This window comes from Phascolarctos cinereus, unplaced genomic scaffold (genome assembly GCF_003287225.1).
Source record: "Phascolarctos cinereus isolate Bilbo 61053 unplaced genomic scaffold, phaCin_HiC Scaffold_9;HRSCAF=440, whole genome shotgun sequence".
NCBI classification, from domain to species: Eukaryota; Metazoa; Chordata; class Mammalia; order Diprotodontia; family Phascolarctidae; genus Phascolarctos; species Phascolarctos cinereus.
In genome coordinates, this window is record NW_027556402.1 from 243,683,013 (window position 1) to 243,705,717 (window position 22,705).

At 49.0% G+C, this 22,705-nt stretch overlaps 1 protein-coding gene across 2 annotated transcripts in view; it reads left to right on the top strand.

Annotated features, from left to right (window-relative positions):
- Positions 1-5,524: 5,524 nt before the first annotated feature.
- The window catches only part of CREB3L1 (cAMP responsive element binding protein 3 like 1), a 56,196-nt gene continuing 39,015 nt past the window's right edge, over positions 5,525-22,705 (top strand). The window contains exon 1 of one of the 2 annotated variants that reach the window (XM_021009834.2): positions 5,525-6,149. In XM_021009834.2, the coding sequence (XP_020865493.1) occupies positions 6,048-6,149 (102 nt within the window). In that variant the 5' untranslated portion in view covers positions 5,525-6,047. Of the gene's footprint in view, positions 6,150-7,101; positions 7,208-22,705 lie in introns of those variants that run through there. The other variant, XM_078148177.1, reaches the window with a different exon arrangement.

Genomic DNA, 22,705 nt, shown 5'->3' on the forward strand with positions numbered 1-22,705 from the left:
CTCCCTCCTCATATCCACCTCTTCGAATTCCTATTTTCCTTTAAGATTCAAGCTCAGCTGGGCTTCCTAGAAGAGTCCTCTCCTGTTCCCTCAGGCTGTTAGTGTAATATTGTCCTCTCTTCTTTTCAAACTTCCATAAATAAGGCATATACAGACACATATCAGTGGTGTAGGAGACAGTACTAGACTTGCCTGTATTCCTTGCCAAATTCCTGCCTTTAATATCCACATGACCCTGGATAAGTCACTCATCCTTTGTGAATGAAAGACACCTGGGTCCCAAAGACCCCTGGTATGAGAGTCCCATGAGCCTCAGTTTCCTCATCTGTGACATGGGGATAATAATAGTACCTACCTCACAGGGTTGTTTCAAGAATCAAATGGGATGACATATGTTATATATTTCTCAAATCTTAAAGCATTATATAAATGCTAGCCATTATTATTATCAGGATAGTTATAGTTCTCTTACATGAAACCCTTCTTGATCCCAGAAGCTGCTCATGCCTTCCCTCTCCAAAACCACCTCATATCCTCTGTATACGCTTAAAAATACTATGCTCAAGTTATCTCCTCCATTAGAATGTGAATGAAGGCATGTTTTTCTTCCGACTGTATTCTCAATGCTTAAATTAGTAAGTAATAAATATCTGTTGATTGGTATAGATGTCTATATCTCTACGTGTAGGGATTGGACCTATGGATAGGAATTGTATTAGTGCAGTGAATGCATAGATTAGAAAACAGTGGATAGAACACTGGGTCTGGAGTCAGCAGGACATGAGTTCAAATCCAAACTTGGATATTTACCGGTTGAGTGACCTTGGGCAAGTCACTTAACTTCTACTTGCCTCAGTTTCTCATCTGTAAAATGAGCTGGAGAAGCCATCTTTGTCAAGAAAACACCAAATGGGGTCACAAAGAGTTGGACACGATTGTGTCTCCTGGCTGATAGTTAGTGGTGAGCCCACCAATGAGGCTTATGAGCTATTCTAATATTAGAGTATACACCCTCAGGGTCACCCCTAGAACCTGGTAGTAGCAGGTGCCTTCTGGGAATCCAGCCCTTGTGTGAGCTTACTAGATAGAGGTATAGCCCAGAAGGGGTGTTACATATATATGTTTTGTGGACAAACAGGTTACTGATGTCTGCTGGACCATGGGTCACTTCTGGTGCGCCATACACACTTTGGTTTTACTCTCATTACTGACCTACCTACATATATGTATGTGTGTATGCATATATACACGTGTAGACATATAGGTACATCTATGTGTGTATACGTGAACATGTCATCAATTCTTTTTAAAAATTTATTGTGATATAATTCCACTTCAAAAACTTCTATCATTTCCTTTTAGAAATTATTGTGGTACTTAATGTCTCGAGCACTAAGAGGTTAAGTGACTTGCCCAGGGTCACACAGCCTAACTCTCCCCAGCTCCAACATCATCCCTGTATCCACCATATCCCATTGCTTCTTATGTATTTTCTCATTTATGTACACCTCCTGTAGAATGGAAGCTTCTTGAAGGGAGGCACCATTTTATCACTTGGCCTTTTTAGGGTCAGCACCTAGCCATGGCCTAGCACATAGCAGCCTCCTAGTAGATGCTTTCTGGATTGGACTGGATGCAATTGGATCCAAGCACCTCCACTTGACTCCATTTCTCTTCTTTCTCCTTCCTTCCCCTCCCCTCCCCTCCTCTCCCCTCTCCTCACTTCCTCTCCCCTCTCCTCCCCTCCCCTCCCTCCCTTCCCTTCCCTTCCCCTCTCCTCCCCTCCCTTTCCCTTCCCTTCCCTCCTCTCCTCCTGGGAGCTCCCCCTCTCACAGACTTCACAGAGGTACAGAGACCAGAGTGTCTCCACAGGATTAATTTAGATGACTTCCTACCATGTTCACCTGGGTACAAATCAAGAAAGAGGAAACTCTAATCCTATTTCTCTGAAACTCTGTAATCTTCCCCAATCACTTAAATGGTGCCTGTGTGTCTAATTACAGAGCAGACCAGGAGGAATGTGGCCCACTTTCCAGTTACCCTTAGGCAGAAGGGTTCTTGTGGCCCATCCTGTGGACCCCAGTCCCTGCCCAGGACACCTGCTGAAGCAATACAGGAAGTTCAGCCCTTTGGGGGAAAGCGTTCCCCCCATCAAGTCCATCAGCCCAAAGGGAGTTTTCCTATTTGGACAGCTGGAATGATTCTGGGGAGAATGAGTACCAGCTGTGCCTCCCTGGTGCCCAAAGGAGGATCTGACTGGTTTCAGGCATCTAGACATTCGCTTCTCCATTTTTGCGGCTGCAGCAACAGGGTCCCATGACACAGCATCCTCCTTTATCCCCCACCACTGGGCAGATGGCTCCCAAACCTCCATCTCTAGTTCTGCTATCTCTTCCAAGCCCCACCCCCGCATGTCCCACAGCTGGACAGTCCTGTCTGGATGTTATCCCAATAATAAAGAGATGGCCTCTTAGGCCCCTCATGATGGTTCCAGTAATAAGCACTGGCTCTGGATCTGGGTTCAAATCCTGTTTTGGAAAGATGCTTACTACCACAGTGGCTTTGGGGAAGTCACACAAGTTACCTAAGCCTCAGTTTCCTCATGTGTGAAAAGTTTCCCTTCAGCTCTAGGTCTGTGATACTATGATCTTCCGATGGGGTTCAGAACTGACCTGCCTTCATCATTTCTATCCAGGGCAATCCTGCCTCCCATGTCCCAGACTTTGGGTTTCAGCTCTTCTTTCTCCATCACCTCATCCAAGCCGTCACTAGTCTCTATTGATTTCAGTTCTTGAAAAGCTCTCTCCTCCATCCCTTCCCCTGCTTCTGGGGCCATCACCTGGCCAGTGAGGCCTGTCAGACTCCTAACAGGCCTTCTCTGAATTCTCCTGCCCTGCCATCAATCCTTCACTCCACTGATAGATTCATCTCTCTTGTGCATTGAGCTGGTCATGTCCTTACTCTGCTCACAGATCTTCAATGACGCCCCATTGCCCACCAGGCTAAGTTTCAACTTCTTTGCCTGGCATTAGAGGTCCTCCAAAATCTTTGATTATCCAACTTCCCAGCCTTCTTTATAACTCTCCATATGACTCTCTGTACTCCAGCCAGCCTGGATATGTGCTGCCCTTCAATATGTCCTGGACTTATCGTCTTTCCCTTTTACCTAGAATACCCTTCCTCTCACCCTTGAAATAGGCATTTAATGTCTGCTGAATGAAAATGTATGAGTCAATGAATGAATGACACATAATCAGACCATAAGCTTTGGTAGAACAACAGGCATCTCTAAACCCTGGCCTGACTCCCACTCCCACCCCTTCTCCAGACCTCATGCTTTTACAAAGAAGTGTAACAAGAGCAGACATTCACACCTTTAGCGATACACAGATTCCTGAAAGAACTTTCAGTTCCTATGCCCATTAAAAACCACAGGCAAAGACAGAATTTAATCCTATTAATGGCTTCTGGGCAGAAACTATGCACCCTGCACCTTTAGAGGGCCACCCTTCCAGACAACACCCTGTTTGCTCAGGTGCCCAGCTATTGTTTATCAATCCTTTACAGGAGATTAAGCTGTTCCTGGGAGCTGGTGCCTTCGATGATGGATCGTGGGGAGTGTATGTGTGAAGTGCCAGGGAGTTGAAGGGTACGGGAGAACCAATCAGCTCCTCCTGATCTGCTATTGTTTTCTCTCTTCCTGTTTTTTCACAACCAGGAGGTGGGGGGGGCTGTCAGCTGACTGTAGAGTGGCTTCTCCAGGTGGGTTTGCTGTTTTATGAACTAGAATGTCCCCCATTTAGTTCTGGGGAACTGGCTAAATGCAGGGGAAGGTGGCGAAATTCTGAGGGCCAAGACAGAAATGCCAAGAAAGGACTTCCTTGTCCTTTGGTCAATTAATCAACATTTATTCCAAGCCTTCTATGTGTTGGGGACTGTGTTAAACAATTCTTGTCATTTCTGAGCCTCAGTACCCTCATCTGTAAGATAGATTAGGTGATCTTCAATGTCCCTTCCAGGACTTCCTGGGAGGTGCTTTCATCAGCAAAGACAGGCTCTCCATGCAGGTTACAGAGATATTTTCCTCCCATGATTATCATTTGATATTCAGGACAACTTTTGTGAGGCAGTCCCTGCAAATGTTAGCCCTTCGCCTTACCAGCAAGGTAACAGTCAATAAGAAGTGTCTCGAGTGAGATTTAAACCCAGGTCTTCCTGATTCTAGGTCCAGCACTCTCCCATTCACTAGGACACTGCTGTTCTTTGTCTCCAGCTAAGAAAAGGAACATGAGAGATGAGCTGATTTGCTCAAGGCCACAGACTTGGGTCGTCTAAACTGAACCCTGGTTTTCCAAAAGGCATCATAAATCCATGCTGCTCTCCTTATAGCTAGAAAAGACCTTAGAAAGAGCATTTGGAGTTGAGGAATTCCATGTCACTCTTCTTTCAACAACTAGAACACAATCCATTTCTCCCCCACCTGGCAGAGAACCTTGAACACAGTAGGTATTCAATAAATGCTGAATCAAATTGAATTCAATCTCTTTTCGGGGATCTTCAGCCTCTGCTTCTCGTTCAATGGTGTCTGACTCTTCATGACTCCTGTGGACCATACTGTCCTCGGGGTTTTCTTGGCAAAGATAGTGGAGTGGCTTGCCATTTCCTTCTCCAGTGGATTAAGGCAAACAGAGGTTAAATGACTTACCCAGGGTCACATAACTGGTGTCTGAGGTCAGATTTGAACTCATATATTCCTGATGCCAGGCCCAGTGGCCTATCCACCGAGCCACCTTGCTGCCTACGCTACCCATTTCTTAGCACCCAGTCAGAGGATGTAGGCTCTTGGGCAAATCATTTTCCTTCCCTCTGCCTCAGTTTCCTTATTGGTGAAATGACAGACTGGACTTAAAAACCTCTGGTTTGGTTTTTTTGGGTTTTTTTCCCCATGACTAAACCTATGATGTCATGAACTACATCTAAGACCGGCTAAAGTAGTGCTGGTGAAAAGATTTTGTTCAGTTGAACAGAATTGAGTCCCTACTACGTGCAAGGCATTCTGCTAGGCTCTGCCAGGATATAAACATATCCTGTCTGATGAAGGAACAATGACCTGGAATTTTCTAACTCTCGGTTCCTTTCTGCTGCTGTTACCATAAAACGGCTGGAACGGAAATGCCTGGCACTTGCCAATTATTGCCGGGGGAGGGAGGCTGGCACGGCGGCGAAGAAGCTGGGGGTCTGTGGCCACCTGCTGAGGACCCCTTAGCTGAAGGCCTCTCTGTCCTGTGCCTGGGACTGATTTCCCTTCGAGTACCACGGCGTCTCAAATCATCATTAATCACTGCCCTCGTTTGAGGGCAAGCTTTCCGCGCAGAGAAAAGGAATGAAAGGATTGGTCGTCGACGTTGCTGCCTCTTTAAGGGATGGGTCTGGGAGATAAGGCACACCCCCAATCTCATTACTACTAAGGAGGCTCCTGAATATTGAGGAGGTGGGGGCGTGGCAACCAAGCCAGGCTGGCGGAGCTTGGGTTTCCCGGCTTTGGAGACGAGGAAAGTGACAGTAGAGTGCGGAGGGGAGAAACGCACCGAGGGAGCCGGGAGCCGGAGAGGAGAGAGCTGGAGCTCGGCTCCCACCCAGTCCCGGGGGAGTCCGCAGCTCCCCCGTTCCCGGCTCCCGCCCAGCCCCTGGGAGGGGCGGGAGCCCCCACGTCTCTGGCCCCAGCTGCTCCTCATGGAATCTAGCTTTGCCCGGGGTGGAGGAGAGATGCCCACCGTGAGCCGGGAGCCCCGCTGCCCTGCCGGCGGCTTACGGATGCCCTGAGCGTCCCGGCTCCAGCGCCCTGAGCCCACACTCCGGCTGCACCGCTGTCGCCGTCGCCCCCGGCCAGACGAGACCCCAGGGTTGCCGGGGGCTTGCTGGAGAGCTGCCAGCCTGAAGGCGAGCTTGGTGGCCCGGACGCGCCGCAGCGCTGGACTGACTGAGTCGGGCAGGAAAGGGGGTGTTCTGCCCGCATCACCTCCCGGGGGCCCCCGAAGCCAGACACCATGGACGCCGTATTAGAACCCTTCCCAGCAGACAGGCTTTTCCCAGGCTCCAGCTTTCTGGACCTGGGCGATCTGAACGAGGCGGATTTCCTGAGCAATGCGGTAAGGAAGGCAAGGGGTCTGCGCCCCGCGGCCACTCGTCTCCCCAGCTGCTGAGCGCGCGCCGGCTAGCGCGCGCGCGCGCGCACACACACACACACACACACCACGGAGGCAGGCAGAGGACCCAGCTCTAACCCCCTGGCGCCGTCTGGCGCCCCCCGGGGTACAGCAGCTGCGACCTGTGCGGGGGCCAGCCTCCTAGAGGGAGGGGCAGGACGGGTGGGAGTAGCATTTATAGCCCGAGTGGAAAAATGAGGTGACCTAGGGAAGGAGGCTGGGGTAGGAGGGAAGCAGTACCAGAGCCCAGAGCCACCCTTGGGGTCAGCTCGCTGGCGCTTAGACATGTCACCCATTCCAGCCCCTTGGCCAGTCGCGGAGGGGGTGGATGCTGGCAGTGCAAACAATGGACCGCCCTGGGAGGGGGCAGTTGTGATCCTTTCCCTCACCTCCCCCCACTTGGAACCTGGTTTCCTTTCAAGGCCAATTGGCCTGGGAACCCGACTCCAAGAGGTTGAGATCTAACCGCTGCCCCGACTCCAGCTCTAACCCCGGGGGTGCCGTCTGAGGTTGCATTTCTACCTAGCTCCAGGGACTCCGTAGCTTCCGAGGGAAGGGTGGGGAGAAGGTCTCTCGTGGCAATAGGGCCGTTCTGACCCGAGGAAAGAAGCTCGGATGATTCCCCTTCCCTCCCCCCACCCTGTCCCTGTCCCCACCCTATCTCCCCCTTTTGTCCCCTAGAGCAAAGGGCGCAGTCTGATCTTGGGGGGAGGTAGGAGAGGGTAGTCTGCTGAAAGCCAGAGAAAGGCTGAGCCTGGCTCCCCTTTGGGGACATAACCTGGATCGATGCCAGGCCAGTCGTTTGGGAGATGTTGCCTGCCGACTCCTCACCAACCCAGGGCAGAATAACAAGACCCCCAGGACAGAGCTCAGGGACCAGCCCTGCACACCCCTTTGTAAGAAAAGGATGGCAGTGGGCAGAGAACGCTGGCATTCTCTCTTCCCCACCCCCCAAGGAAATGTGTCCTCCCTCCAGCAGGCTTGGCCCTAAGGCCCTGATGGTAAGTGGAGGGGGATGGGGGCAGGGCGTGGGCTCAGTCACGGGAGAAAATATTTGGCTTTGGAGGGACCTGCCCAGTTGAAATTTCAGGACCCTGTGTGGTTTGGAGGTCTGCCTGTGGCTTGGAAATAGGTCCAGACAAGATCTCTGCAGGTTAATTCATCTAGGGGCCAAGTTCCCCTGGGTCCTCCAGGCCACCCAGGCCTTTCTCAGGACCCAACTACCCTAGGTACCAAGCCAGCAACTGGACTCTGAGAACTTTTCCAGAAGAAGCAGAGAGCCCAGTACCCTGGCATCTTGGGGGGGGGGGTAATCCCACCCTGTACCCCCTCCCAACAGGGGAAATTGACCCCTGTTAGGGAAGGGAAAGGTGAGGTTGCTAATAGGGTGCTGGCTAGATTGTAAATGACTCCTTAGACAGTAAGCTCCTTGAGGGTGGAGATTATGCCTTATACACTTTTGATTGCCTGCACAGCACGGGAATAGGTCCTCAATGAATGTTAGCTGAATGAATGAATGAATGAATGAATGAATGAATGAATGAATGAATGAATGAATTTGCAGAAGAATACGGGGCAGAGGACTGGCTTTTAAGTCAGGGGATCTGAGTTTTATTCTTAGTTCTGTTGCTACCTGAATGACCTCAGGCAAGTCACTTCATTTCTCTATGCCTCAGTTTCCCCATCTGCAAAATGAAAGGGGAGGAGAAGTCAAATCAGATTCTTTCTAAGGCCCCTTCCAGTTTTAAGTCTATGAGGTGGTTTTCTGCTAATGAGAAAAAGAAGCAAGACAGCCTAGCTCCATACTGTAAATCAACTGATGTCTGACACAACTCTGAGAAACACAAGGGGGGATGAGTGCCCTCTTTGGCTTGTGATAGTAACAGCTGGCATTTATATAGCCCTTTGAGGTCTGCAAAATGCTTTTCTTATGTTATCTCATTAAATCCTGACAACTCCCCAGTGAGGTAGGTGCTGTTATTATCCCCACTTTATAGATGGGGAAACTGAGGCTCAGAGAGATGAAGTGACTTGGTGGCCTAGGGCATGAAGGTAATAAGTAGCAGAGTGACTTATCGAGGACCAGATAGCTAGTGAGGTCTGAGCTGGGGTTCAAATCCAGAGCTTCCTGATTTCCAGTTTAATGCACTGGCCACTGTACTTTTGGGCTCCCTTGGAACCCAAAGAGGAGCCTGGCATCCAGGTGCCCAGCCAGTCCCCAGTAGTGCTCTTTCATATTGTCTTCAGAATGGGAAGGTCTCTCCTCACTGTAAGTGACAGTCTCTCCAGGATGAGCTCCGTATTAGACAAGGATTTCCAGAGGCTCTGGATGGACCCTGCCGCCCCTTGGACAACCTAGAAAAAAAAGCCTTCTCTTCACTTTCTTTCTCTGTGAATTCTCAGGGACATGCCTGGATTAGCTGAATTCTTAGATCCTTTGCACTTCTCACTCTCTCTCAGTCTACTGCCCTTAAGATGACCAGCTTTGATCCTAGCTTCCCAGCACAACCTGGAGATGAATGGAAAAGGCTGAAGGGGTGGTGATTCACCTTGCTGCTCACAGGCACCAACTACCTTCTCAGCAGGGGTAGGAAGGTGGGGAGGCTCCCGGCTCTCCACCTGAATTGTAGCTTTCTTCTGAATAAACTCAGCAGAAACTTTCAGCTCCCCATTCAGTCCTTCATCCCCAGCTGCTCAGCTGGGTCATAGCCCAGTCACAGTGGAAAGGGGCACAAGGTTCAGGGGCTGTAACTCCACTGGGGGGAAGTTCAGGCTGATAAGGAGCCTTTGTTCTGGGGTATCACAGAATCACATCTGGGTATGGTCAGACAGGGTTCAGAAATGGGGAGGTGTAGCAGGGGATGACATCCAAGGGAAGGAAGAGAGACCTCGGCATAGCAAACACAGCATCAAACTGACCGTAAGGACAGTGGGATCCCAGCTCAGCCACTAACTAGCTATGTACCCTCGGACAAGACATTTCTGGGCCTCAGTTTCCCCATCTGGGAAACTGGGTGAAAGAATACCTACTCTGACGTCTTATGAGATTATTGTAAGGCACGAAAGTCCAATATAAACATATCACTATTTCCGCTTCTCCACTCTAGTCCTTAGTTTTCTCATTTGTAAAATGGGAATAGTAAGGGAATAAGCATTTGTATACTACCTATTATGTGCCAGGCACCGTGCTAAGTGCTTTTAAAAATAAATGAATAAATATTATCTCATTTGATCCTCACAACAGCCCTGCAAGGTAGGTACTCTGTTATCATAGCACCTTGTTATTTCAACAGGCTGTTGTGAAAGTGAGGTAACGTATATAAAGCACTTTCCAAAGCTTAAATAGACCTGTGATGTTATTGGATGGGGACCTCTCAGGGGAGGAAACTCCCTCTACTGATGCAGGTTGGCACCTTCTTTGCAACTTGTCTTAGAGAGTTGCTAGGGCCACTGGGAGATTAGGTGCCTTGTTCATGGTCATACAGCCAGTACGTGTCAGAGGAAGACCTTGTCTTTGTAACTTCAAGGCCTGTTCTTTATCCACTAGGTCATACTGACTCTGCAAACCTTAGGGCTCTATATAAGTGCTAGCTATTATTATGACTTACCCTTTCCAGTCCTCAGTTTCCCTATCTGTAAAATAACTATACGGCATCTAGGGATCCTATTGATTCTCTCTACTGAGAAGTCTCTCTCCTCTTCTCCCCAGGGCCTCATTGATCTAGAAATGACCTCAGGCCTTGCATTTTACAAATGAGGAAACTGAGGCCCAAAGAATCCTTTCCCGTTATACCAAATGCAAATACTCTTTTAAGGAAAGGAGAAAAGAGCTCCCGCTGAGTGAAAGAGTAGAGAAAGACTAAGCTCTTATGTTGAAATAAGGAAGCTGGAGAGCCCGGTATTAACTGGCTCTTTTGAAAATAAGGGCTAGGAAAAAAAGAAACAAAGAATAAAAATAGAGGCTGGTCTGTCTCCTTTGCTGAGGAATCATGGGCCCCTCTCCCTTCCCTGCACCTCCCAAAAGCCCCTTGATGAAAGCCCCTGGAATACAGCCTTCCTTAACATCCCCTACTGTGCTCCGTAGGCAATTGGAAGATTATGGGAGAGAACTTGGGTAGTGGTGAGTAGGAATAGGGAAGGTCTCAAGGCAGAATAGAGTAGTTATTACTTATATGGCAGAGACTAAGTCTTTGGGTCTCCATGCCCCTCCATATTTAGGGTTTCTGACTAAGGAAGGGAGTGAGCAGACCTGGGACCTCCCCCAGATCCTAAAAGGAACCTTCCAAACCAGGAAATGGCCCCTGTAATCCGGGAGAGTAGAAAGGTGGGGTGGGTGAGATCCGGGGCTGCGTTTCATTGCGGACTGGAGTGAGAGCTGTTGTCTTAGACGGGAGCAGCAGGAAGCTGCCCGTGAGGATGTTTACACAGTAAACTCATTAACTTCCCAACAGATGGGGTGGGGGATGTGAGGGTCAGAGGTATCCAGGGCTTGGCCCAGAAAAAAGGAGAGAGCTCTGAGTCTGGTCCCAGTGCTGTTAATCTCACTCCTTCCTGTGCCTTCTGGGAAGATTAAAAGAGCAAGGGAGCACCCTTGCCCCCAACCCCCTAATTACCAATGTAAAGTTATGAGTACTTGAGAAATCAGTGAGATTTAGGGTCCTCTATTAAAATGTGCATCCTTTTAACTCGGGGCTCCCATAGAGGAGAGGTACCTAGCTGAGGAGACCTGAGACCCTGACTGAAGCTATTAGACAGGAGGTCATCATCCTGAGGTTTCTTGAGCTAAGGGATCCGCACCCCAGGATTTAGAATTTGGGTGCTGGGCTATGTTTCTTGGCTTTGAATGCTACTTCCCCAGTCCTAGACCAAATAGCTATTAGAAAAACCTTTACTCTTGGGGTCCCTAGGCAGGGCTCTGCTCCCCAATTCTAGACCCCCTGCAATCATGCATCTTCCAGATAAGCAGTCCCTTACTACAGAATAGTGTCATTAAACTCAGAGATGTTCTCATGGTAGAAATGGAATTGACTTGAGCCATGCATGCTCTTAGACTCAAATCCCCCTTGGAACCAAGGAGAGACCCCAAGGGTCATTCAAATCCATTCCTTCACTCATTCAACAAACATTTATTGAACATTCAATATGAGCAAAGCACTGTGCTGAGGTGTGGGGGAGGGGTATACAGAGATTCCTGCCCTCTAGGAGAATAGAGACTAATCAGGGAGTTGAGACAAGGTCCCTGATGATTATAGGATGTCCCAAACATCTTTAGCTTAAGGCACTACAACTTTTAGAACACTCTGTGTTGTACACCCATGTGTGGTAAAGTAGGAATAACCATGAACTTGGTAGCTCTGAACCTCAGAGAATCACCAGACTTGAGTCAGAATGCTGGCTCTGCCATGTGCTAATTACCCAACCTTGGGCAAGACACAACTTGTCTGGGCCTCAGTTTCCTTCTCTGTAAAATGAAGGCAGTAGACTAGATGGCTTCTGAGATCCCTTCCAGCTGCAGATCAATGCTCCTATGATACAAAATGATAGTTGATCTAGATTTGGGTTTGTCTTGAGGGTGGGGAACTCTACTTCTGTAGAGTTTGATCTGTGACTCTGACCTCCATTAGCACTTAGCTCTAACCACTGAGCCATTGGGCACAGCCTTCAGAGCTTGCAGCCTCCAGCTCTTCCCCTTTTCTATGACATTCTGAGGTGCAGTCCACTTGGACCTCCCTGCTTCAGTCTAGGAATAATCAGTGGGGTAGGGGTAAGAGGCCAGGGACCCAGACAAAAGGCCTTTGGGGATGGTCCAAGACTTTCCAGAGAGGGTTGCCTTCTCTAGACACAGAGTGAGGTCTTGGCTTTCAGTGCCCAAGTCATGTTGGGGCTACTGCATTGAAGGGAGCCCAGCAGAGAAATTGCCTGGTTCTGCTGCTATCAGAAGGACCCTTTGGTTACCCGGGACAGACTGGGGCTCTTAATCTCAGATTCATTTGGTCTGCATCTCTACCTTATTGAGACCAGATTTCCCTTTGTATCACCACTTCAAACTGTAGCAGTGATACTCTGGGTCTGTAGTCTCAACCTGGAATGTCTGTACTTCAGGCCAGGAGTAGAGAACTTATCTGACTAAGGGTCCCAACACTCTGAAAAATGGTAGGGAATCACCCGGGATTTTTCTCTTCTCTTCCTGCATTTGACTCACCACTAGTCAATAGCAGGGCACTCAGACTGCAGGTTTGCAAGATCATGGGATGCTTCCCTAATGCCTACCTGCCCAGTGTGGGGCAGCATTGATAAATCACACTGGGTTTGGGGTCAGAGGACCTGGGTTTGAATCTGGCTAATTGTGCCACCCCAGACAAATCATTTAACCTCTGTGGTGCCCACTTCCCTTATCTATAAAAGGAAGGGATTGGATTAGATGGGGAAGGTCCCTTGCAGCCCTACACCTATTCTCCTAATGGGATGCCCATGTGTGAGCTTTTACTGAGAAAACCCTTGGAGGTGGTCTCATGACATTAGCTTCAAGTTGCTGACCTGCCTTGGCTGTGAGCCAAGACTCCCAGAAGGCTGGGACTGCCCTGACCCAGTTCCTGGCCCCCCCTGAGTTCCAGATACACTCCAGACTTTGGCCCCAATACAGTCAGCATTAGTCCATCCAGGGAAGCTCTCCTAGGAGGCAGTGTGTTATAGTGGCAAGACTCCAAAGTCATAGGAGCTGGGTTCAAATCTTGACTCTACCACTAATTGCCTGTGTGACCCGGGGCAAGTCATTTAACTTCTTGGGCCCTCATTTCATTCATCTCTAAAATGGAAGTAGATTAGCCTTTGTCTAAGGACCTGTCCAGTTCCAAACTGGACAAACTTGTTGTCCTATGATATGGAATGCATTTATCAGAGCGCCCTCACGCGAGCACACACACACACACACACACACACACACACACAACACACACACACACACACGGGCAACGTCCATTTCATCCACATCCATCCCTCCCTGAAAAGAGCTAGAACTCCCTTCTAGCAATTCCTTGAATGGAAAGCACCCCCTATGATCTTTTCTGGGCCCCTCTCTCCTGCTGATGCCCTTGCTCCTTTCCCCTAAAAATGTTCCTGTTTATAGCACATACATGAGGACATGGGGGGGGGAGGGGCGACCAGAAATGGGAGGGATGTTAGAATCTAGAATCCTTAGATGCTATATAGTCATTCTTCAGATAGGGAAACTGAGGATTGGAGAGGGGAAGTCATAATAATAGCTAGCATTTATGTAGAGACCGAAGATTTGCAGAGCGTATCCTCCGTGGATACATTGTGTTTAGATACAGGGTGAGCGGCAGAGCCTGAGCTGGGCTGGGGTAAATGGGGAAGGGAGGAAGAGACAGTCAGGGAGGCTGGAAGGGTTTGCCAGGTGGAGTGTGGCCACAAGCTATGACATTCAGATAGAATGTGTCAAGCAACATTCTATAAAGCTCTTTCTGTTCTTGGATTCCAAAGCCTTTAGTGCCCACTGCTTGGCCACAGTATCTATCCAATGGCACCAACCTGGTAACAAAGCCAAGGTCAGCGTACCTGCCCAGGAGGCCCCTTCAGTCAGGCAGTCGAAGAACACGTGCCCTTTGGAGAGGTTTCCTGCTTTGGGGACATAGTCTAGAAACTGCTGGGACTGTCTCTGCAAGGTAGCCATTTGGGGGATGGAAAGGGAGCTCTAGCTAGGGAACACCCTTCCCAAAACGAAACAAAACTAATTCCACCCTCCGGTGAATAATTTGGGCCCTGGCTGAGACAGAGATGTCAACCTTGGAGAGACGTGATGTCCTCTGATATTCATAATAACCGGATCTGCCGTTTACATGAAAGCACATCAGCATAGTGTTTTAAAGCTTGCAAAGTTGGTCTCTTACAACACTCTGTGGGGCAGGTAGTACTGGGCTTGTTAGCCTCACTTTAGAGAGAACTGAAGTCATTTCCCAGAGGTTGAACAGTTAGAAAGTGTCTGAGGCAGGATTCAAACCCAGATCTTCTGACCCCAGAGCTAGAACTCTTAAGAAAAGGAATGTGAATGAGTACTGACTTGAGATTTAAAGGACCAAGATTCAAATCTCACCTCTGCCACCTGGGCCTCAGTTTACCCATCTGTAAAATGATGAGGATGGACTAGATGTCCTCTGAGGTCCTAAGAGTCTGTGTCCTAGAAACTATACCATACGGTGGCTATTCCTCCAAGGTCAGGGCTACAGTCTACTGAGCTACCCTTGATGATCTGAAATAAAGGACAATGGCTTTAGGAAGCCTCAGGCCCTGATGTCAACTCCCCCTGCATGGGGCTGATTGGAAGGAAGGGACCTCCCAGCCTCTACACCTTGCCTTAAAAAGCTGTCATCCCAGAAATCAGGTTCATTACCCTAGTGACCTTGGGTGAGTCACTTATCCCTCTGGGCTTCAGCTTCCCATAAAAGATGGGGATTGGACTAGATGAGAGCTAAGGCTCCTCTTTGCTCTAAATTCTATACTTTTACACGTTTGATTTTTTACTTCCCTTGGAAGGTTTTGGGGTGATCAGCTCCCCTCTAAGGAATGGGAGGGTTGCTTTGCCCTGTGTCTGTAAGGCACAGGTTGGGGTTCTGGAGTGGCTCTTTAGAGAAAATCTCACCTCCTCCATCCCAGCCTTGATCTCAGACCTCAGGGTCTCTAATACATATTGTATAATTATATTCCACTGTGGTCCCTGCTCATGGGGGTGTCCATGGGACCATAGATTCCGTTAGAAGGGTCCTTAGAAATGTCCTGTCTTTTTTGTGGTGGGGCCGCTGAACTGAGGCCCTGGATCTGATCTTGCCAAGGAACAAAGCATCGCCAGGCATGCTATGAAAACAAAGGACCCAAACCTCAATCTGACCCCAGTTGCCCTCTCTCCCCCACCATCCACCCCATGCTTTCATTTGACTTCTCATGCTGGGCCAAGAGCACAGTGTCCCCACCAGCTGGTCCCATCTCGAAAGATCAGAGCTGACTGAGGCACTGAGAGCCAGCCAGAGCTGGAGATGAGGCCAACCGCTCCTCCCTTGAAGGCCACTCCCTCCTGTAAGGTTCTGGGAGGTTTCAGGAACAGGGGTGCTAAGTGGGGCATGAGGATTGGCCCCAACCTGAACCACCCACTGATAGGAAAGCAGAGCCAGACTTCTCTGTGCTCAATGCCCCAGCTTCCCTCCCTCTGCCATGGTCCTGCCTCTGTTCTGGCCTCTCTGAGGATGGAGCAGGAAGAGATGTACTTATGGCTTCAGTACCGCAAGTTCTGTGAGAGAAGCAGGAGAACCTCAGGCCTAGAAGGCTCTCTTCCCCCTGCTGCTCAGGTCCCCAGATTCAAACTTTTCAAACTGAGCCAATCACATTTCTATTTTGAAACCCTGCAGCCTCTTGGGCCACCCAGCTGATGGGGAAGTCTTTCCTTGACCTGCTCTTATCAGTCTCCCATCTAACCCAGCGGGGCTGGGCCCCGGGCTCCCCTGGCTAGGCCTGGGATCCTTGGCTTTGGAAAGAAGAGGCCCTTCTCTGCCCTCTGCTCCTTCCAAAGCCATAATTTTTCTTCCCAGAGCTGGAAATCAGTTCCACATTAGGGTAATCTTATTAATTATCTTCTTTGGACTTCACACACACACACACACATACACACACACACACCCCCTCAGACTGTGCTCTCTGTCCCAGGCCCCACCCCTGCCCCTCACTCCAGGGCTTCATCCAAAGTGGTGTTCCCTGGCAGAGACAGGCTGGTTTTTGTTTTTTTCTGTCCTTTCAGGGGCTGGGTGGGGGCTGTCCTGGGAAGGGAGAAGTCCTGTATAAGATTGGCTTTTTACTCAGGTCCTTTGCCAAAAAGAGATGAAAGAGAAAAGAAGTTGGGGGTGGGGCAGAGGGGAGTGGGGGAGGAAAGAGCGTGTGAGGGGCTGGGGAAGAATGGAAGATGATGGAGGTATAGCTCTGTACTCAGCACATTCCTGAGACATCTGGACCAGCTGGAAGGGCCCCAGCTGGAGGGGCTTGCCGGCTTCTCTGCTCTGTGATGTCAAGTTCAGCTCCGAGTCCCCTTAGCCTGGGGTCTGCTCTTGGTCTGGGCACCTGGGCCTTCACACCACATGGTCCTTCCAGGCTCAAGCCAAGGAGAGGACGGGGAAAACTGCCCAGGGAGCACTCTATGGCCTGTTTGGGAGAAGGGAGCGGCTTACAGGACAGGGTGACCCCATAAGCAGATGTGGTTTTTTGTGGAGGCGGGTGGGGAGGGTGAGGGGGGGGGAGACCAGGCAAAGAGAAGGAAGACTCAAGCAATTGCTTGAGCCCCTGAAACTTGTTCTCTGGGGGCTGCCACACTGGTAATAAGATCATAGCTATAGAGCTGGAAGGGACATTAGAGTCTCAACTCCAACCCTTTCCTTTTACAGATAAGGAAACTGAGTCCTAGAAAGGTTAATTAAGTGATTGCCCAGGACCTCAGAACTGGTAAGCTTCTGAGACCAGGTTTGAATTCAGGGCTTACTGACTCCAGGCCCAACCCCCTATCCACATTGCCTCTCTAAACTGTCCTGCCTGATTGGGGAGGCGGGGAATAATCCTGACTTGGGTGGGAAAGTCAGGCCCCAGCTCCTAGACTGCCCCCCAGAACCTCTCAACTCTATATCTCTGTGCTAGTAGATCGAACCCTGGCCAAACCAGGGCGGAAGGGCTCTTGGCCTCTTGGCCAGGGCTCTAGGTTCTACAGTGTTAAAACAAAGAGGGGGTGGGAGAAGAGGCCAGAATAGGGTCTTCTCTCCTTGGGCTCCCATGTTCCTCAGAGCTTAGGGAGAGAAAGCTAGGCCAGGCCAGCCTGGCTTCAGGGCCCAGCCCCAGGGGCCCCAGCTCTCACACCTCCCCCAGGGGTAAGCCACCAAAATAGACCAGCTCCCCAGCACACGGCTCCTTCCAAAAATAAAACCTGAGGAAAATTCAAACGGGGCCACTGACCTCTCTGGAAGCAAGAATGAATTGCTCGACGAGGGGAGGGAAGAGGCCAAGGGAATTCCAGCCAGAACCCTGGAGCCCAGCCTGTCGGTTGCAACCCAATGAGCTCCTTCCAGCTGGCACTGAGCCCAGGGGAACAGCAACCCAGATCCCTGAGTGCTGCTAAAACTCCATTCACACCCTCTCTAAGGCAGCCGGACCCAGGGTGAGCGGAGATAGGGCCCCAGGGAGCTGAGTGAAGGAGGCAGAAGAAGCGGCAGCCGACCAGGACAAAGTGGAGAGAGAGAGGAGAGGGCACAGCCTGGGGAAATAGAGACCAGAATAAACGGCTCGGCAAGCCTGGGGGAGCCTATGGGGGAGAGGGAAACAGATCAGATTAGACGGATGGAAGCCCTGCCCAGTACTTGGTCAGGCTGGACATGAGCAAAGACTAGGGGACAGGAATTCCCAGGAGCCAAAGCTACTGGACCCAGCCTTCATGGGCTCTGCCATCTGCCCTCCCTCTTCCTCCACCTGAAAACGTGTCTAAAATTTAACCCTGATGCCCCTGCCCTGGCATAAACAATGCTGCCCACCTCATGGAACTGGCCCTACTTAGATGACAAAAACTTTGTCACTTCACACCGGAGGAAACTGACTGTGACCAGAGAGCCTTTCCTAGGATCACTAAATCTCCAAGTCACTATGACCTCAGGGTCTGTTCAGCCCAAGATGTAGTGGACCCGAACAAGAATCCTCTATGGAATTAATATTTATAACAGTACTTTGAAGTTCGCAAAATACTTAACACTGTCTAACCAAAGCCTCACTGCAACCCTGGCAGGTAAGCATTATGGATATCATGATCATCCCCATTATACAGATGAGGAAGGTGAAGGTCAGAGAGGAGACTTGCCCATGGTCACACAGATAGGATTTGAACCCAGGTCTTCGCTGGCTTTGATTCTGAACTGTAAATACTACATCAAACCAACCTTTGGCCTTCCTTTGTAGCCCTAGCCCTTAGCAGAGCACTTAGCACATAGTAGGCGCTGCATAAATGCTTCCTTGATTGACTGACTGACCGACATACCCAACGAACTCGGAATGCCTCTTGAGCCGTATATTTTTTTTCACGTGGCTAATGTGGGAATCTGCTTTGCTCCGACTGAATATTTTTTAGCAAGGGGTCTGGTTTTTCTTTTTCTTTTCAAGAACAGGAGAAGGTGGATGGGAGAAAAAAAAAGTAATATTTGTTAATTGAAAAAGAAAAAGAAAATAAACATTCCATTACAAAACAGCCCGTTCAACGAGCCATCCTCAGCGTGGAGCTCCTTTGCCTGCAGGACTCTAGTGAGAGGGAGCTCACCGCCTCCCGAGGCATCCGGCCCGTTGTTCCACTGTGGCCCATGAGGAAGTTTTTCCTTACATCGAGCCTAAACCAGCCTCTCTAAAGCTTCCGTCCCTCGCTGCTCCTCAGTGACCTGGCCTCAACTCTGTTGGAGCGACGCGGCTGCCAAGGCTCACCTAGTCTGCTCTCCGAGATGTCTGTGGAAAGGGGAGGGCCACTTGGCTGTCACGGGAATCTGATTGGCTGTCCAGGCTCAGGCTGGGGGGATCTGGCTTCACCCCACTGAGACACTGGGCCAAGGAGACAGAGGGAGAGAAGAAATGGGGCCACGGATAGATTCGGCAAAGACAGCCCCTTCCCAAGCTGGAGAGACTCTCCCTCCTGGGGGCAGGAAGGGAACGGCCATAGACGGCACTTAGAATTGTCAGGGACTCGAGTGACCATCCGATCCAAGAGCCTCATTTTACAGGAAGAGAAACTGAGGCCCAGAGAGCAGAAGTGGCTTGTCTGAGATTCCACAGGGAGGAAGGTTCAAACCCAGCTCCTCCGACCAAAGATCCGGGGCTCTTTCCAGCACGCCGCCGTGCACCCCTCACCTTCTCTGTGCTCGAGTCAAGGTCTGGTTCCTTACCATAACTTCTCTCTGGAATCTGGCTCTGTGGATTCCCAGACAGGCCCACCGGGGGGGGAGGGGGGGAGCTGGAGGGCAGGAAGGGACCTTTTAAAGAGAGAGCCACTTAGAGTCCCCTTGATCTAGTGAGAGTGGGAAAGTAGCATATATGTTCAGGGTAGGAGATGGCTGTAAAGGAACTTGTCTTCCTCCCCTAAGTCAGTCAGTCCATCAACAAATGTTTCTTAACGACTTATTATGTGACAGACACTGTGCTGAGCCAAAGAGCTAGGGGTCTCAAGATCTGGGTTCAAATCCTGACTGCCGTTCACTACCCTTTTTTCCTCCCATAGATTTAGAGCTGGAAGGGAGTCTAGTTCAACCTTCTCATTTTACAGATGAGGAAACAGAAGCTTAGACATGAAATGACTTGTCCAGAGTCACGCAGCTACCAAGTTTCTGAGGCAGGATTCACACTCAGGTCTTTCTGGCTTCAAGTCCAGCGCTCTAGCCACAACACCGCATTTTGAGGAGTTCACTTCCCTTAGACAAGTTTCCTCATTTATAAACTCAGGAGTTGGAATGGATGGTTTCAAAGGTCCTTCTAGCTCTAAACCCTGGGATTCTGTGATGTCCATAGTAGTACTGATAACTAACATTGATTTATACAGGGCATAGTGATATGTAGTATGTATGTATGTATGTATGTATGTATGTATGTATGTATATGCATATATAGTGTTTGTAAACATAAAAGCAAAGCTATATATATCACTATATAGAGAATACCTCGAAAATTTTAAATATATATGTGTACATATATGTATGTACATATAGTGCTTTGCAAACAGAAAAAGCAAAGCTGTATATATCACCATATAAAGAACACTTTGCAAATTTTAAATATATATGTGCATATTTATGTATATATAATGCTTTGCAAACTTTAAATATATTTATGTACATATGTATATATATATGATGCGTTGGAAACTTTAAATATATATGCACATATCTGTATGAATATGTAATGCTGTGCAAATAGAAAAGAAAAGCTATATACATATATCACCATATAGAGAATATTTTGAAAATTTTAAATATATGTGCACATATAATATATAATGCTTTGAAAACTTTAAATATGTATATATGATGCATTGCAAACTTTTAAAATATATGCAAATATATGTATATGTGGCTCTTTGCAAACAGAAATGTAAAGCTATATATATCATATAGAGAATATTTTGCAAATTTTAAATATATGTGTACATTTATGTATATGTAATACTTTGAAAACTTTAAATATATGTATGTATATATGATGCATTGCATACTTTAAATATATGTACATATGTGGATGTATATATAGTGCTGTGCAAACAGAAAAGCAAAGCTACATATAATATCACCATATAGAGAATACTTTGCAAATTTTAATATATATTGCACATATATGTATATACGATGCTTTGCAAACTTTATATTTATGTGTATATGTATGTATATATGATGCATTACAAACTTTAAATATACATGCATATGCATGTATGTATACATAATGCTTTGCAAACTTTAAATGTGTCTGTATATATACATATGTACACATATCTATGTCTATGTGTGTGTGTGTGTGTGTGTGTGTGTGTGTGTATGTACTTTCTTAGTAGAGCCTCACCACAATCTTGTCATCCCCATTTTCCAGCTGAGGAGACTGAGGCTCAGAAAGGCCCAGTGACCCGCCTACAGACTTACCCACTGTACTGGGTGTGTGTCCATTGCATGATGTTTACCCAACCTCTTCAGCCCTGCCTGGGTTGGCACATGGGCCCTACGATATCCAGATTGAGGTGAGAGGACTTGCCTCCAGGGTCATCCTGATCATCTTCATCAGAGCCTGGCACACAAACCTTGAGCTTGCCAGTGGGCCCTGTGCTTTGTTATATGAGAACTAGTGCCAGTTCTGGTGTCACCAGCCTATGCCAGTTACAGCTAATCCCAGCCTGAGGCAGTGCCCCTTGCCATCGGCCTCCTTCGACCCAGACAGGGCTTGGTTTCCAAGTTGGACAACAGCCACCCAGTCTGATGTGTGATGCCCAAGGGAGGAGACCGGGTCTGGATGAGACAGCACACCAGTTTCTCAAAGTGGACACCTTGAAGGTGGGGTTGGGGGTGGGGGTGGGCTGGGAGGAAGGCATTGCTGGAGAACTGAGGCAGGGACAAAGAGTCTTGGGTCATGTGCAGGGCCCTGGTTCTCGAGTTGTGGGGAGAGGACCACGTGGACACAGTCAGTGGGTCTCTTCTTCCTCCAGGTGGGTAGGAACAACCAAGGGGCATTCAATGTAAGGATTTGCTCTCAGGGGCCTGGGGTTGGAATCCCAGCTCAGCTCCTACCCCTTGTGACAGTGGATAAGCTAACTTCCCCTTTCTAGCCCTCAGTTTCCTCATTTGTAAAAAAAAAAAAAAGGATACTGGCTTCTAGGGTCCCACCCAGCTCTAAACTGACGCTCTGATGACTGGCCAGTTGGTAAAAGACGCTTCCAGTTCAAACACTGTATGGAATGACTTTAAACCCAAAAGCTTGGGTCCAGTTGCCCTTTTTCTTTCTTTGTATTGCCCCCTTGACTGTGGAACAGATTGAAACCACAGGGAGAAAAAAAAGGCTTTAGAAAACCATCTAAAATAAAAAAGCACTCTCTACCACCCCACCCACCCAATCCTCTTCACCGCCCAAGCTTGGCTCCTTCCCCAGGGCCTTGCACCCCATGCAATGAGTAGGCAGGGCCTACAGGAAGCCCTTAGCTCTGACTTACATGACTTTGCAATCCCAGACACATGGCTTGGTGTGGTCGGCTCTGTGTGTGTGTGTGTGTGTGTGCGCGCGCCTAGAAATTTCTGCTTATTCAGTCAGCTGGGCTCTGTGGTGGGAACTTTGGTAGAGGGAAAATATGAAACCTCTTCATCTGCCTCTCATGGGACTGGGGAGGGCAGGAGAGGGATGAGTGAGTCTGAGGTTAGAATCACCCCCCTCCTCCACAATCCTTATTCTAGGTCAGAAAGTCTCCTCAGGGCCCAAGATGGAAGTAGAGGAGAGACCAGAAGGAGGGCTCAGCCAGGGCAGGCTTACTGAGGCATTTGGGGCCACATGCAGCCCCTGATTCCTCCCCCTTCAGGAAGGGTTCCAGACCCCCTGTGTCAAGGCTCCAGGGTTGGGGCTGTCTCCAAACCTCACAGAGTCCTGGGTTGTTGCAGAAGAGCAACCCAAATGGAAGGAAAGGACCAGTATGGAGCCCCAGAAAGTTATGGGGCCCAAGGGAAGGGGGGCTTTCCAGCTGGGACCTGCAGGTCCCTAAGTCAGAAAGCTTAGATTTGAACCTAGGTTCCCTGACTCTCAATCTCCTTGAATGGTGCTGGCCCTGTGCATGATATATTAGGGAAAGCCCTGTATTGGAGTGAGCAGTCCTGGGTTCAGATCTCAGCTCTGACACATATACTCCCTGTGTATTCTCTTCCAGCTTTAAATACTAAGATTCCTGTTATGGAGCTACTATTGTGAAATAA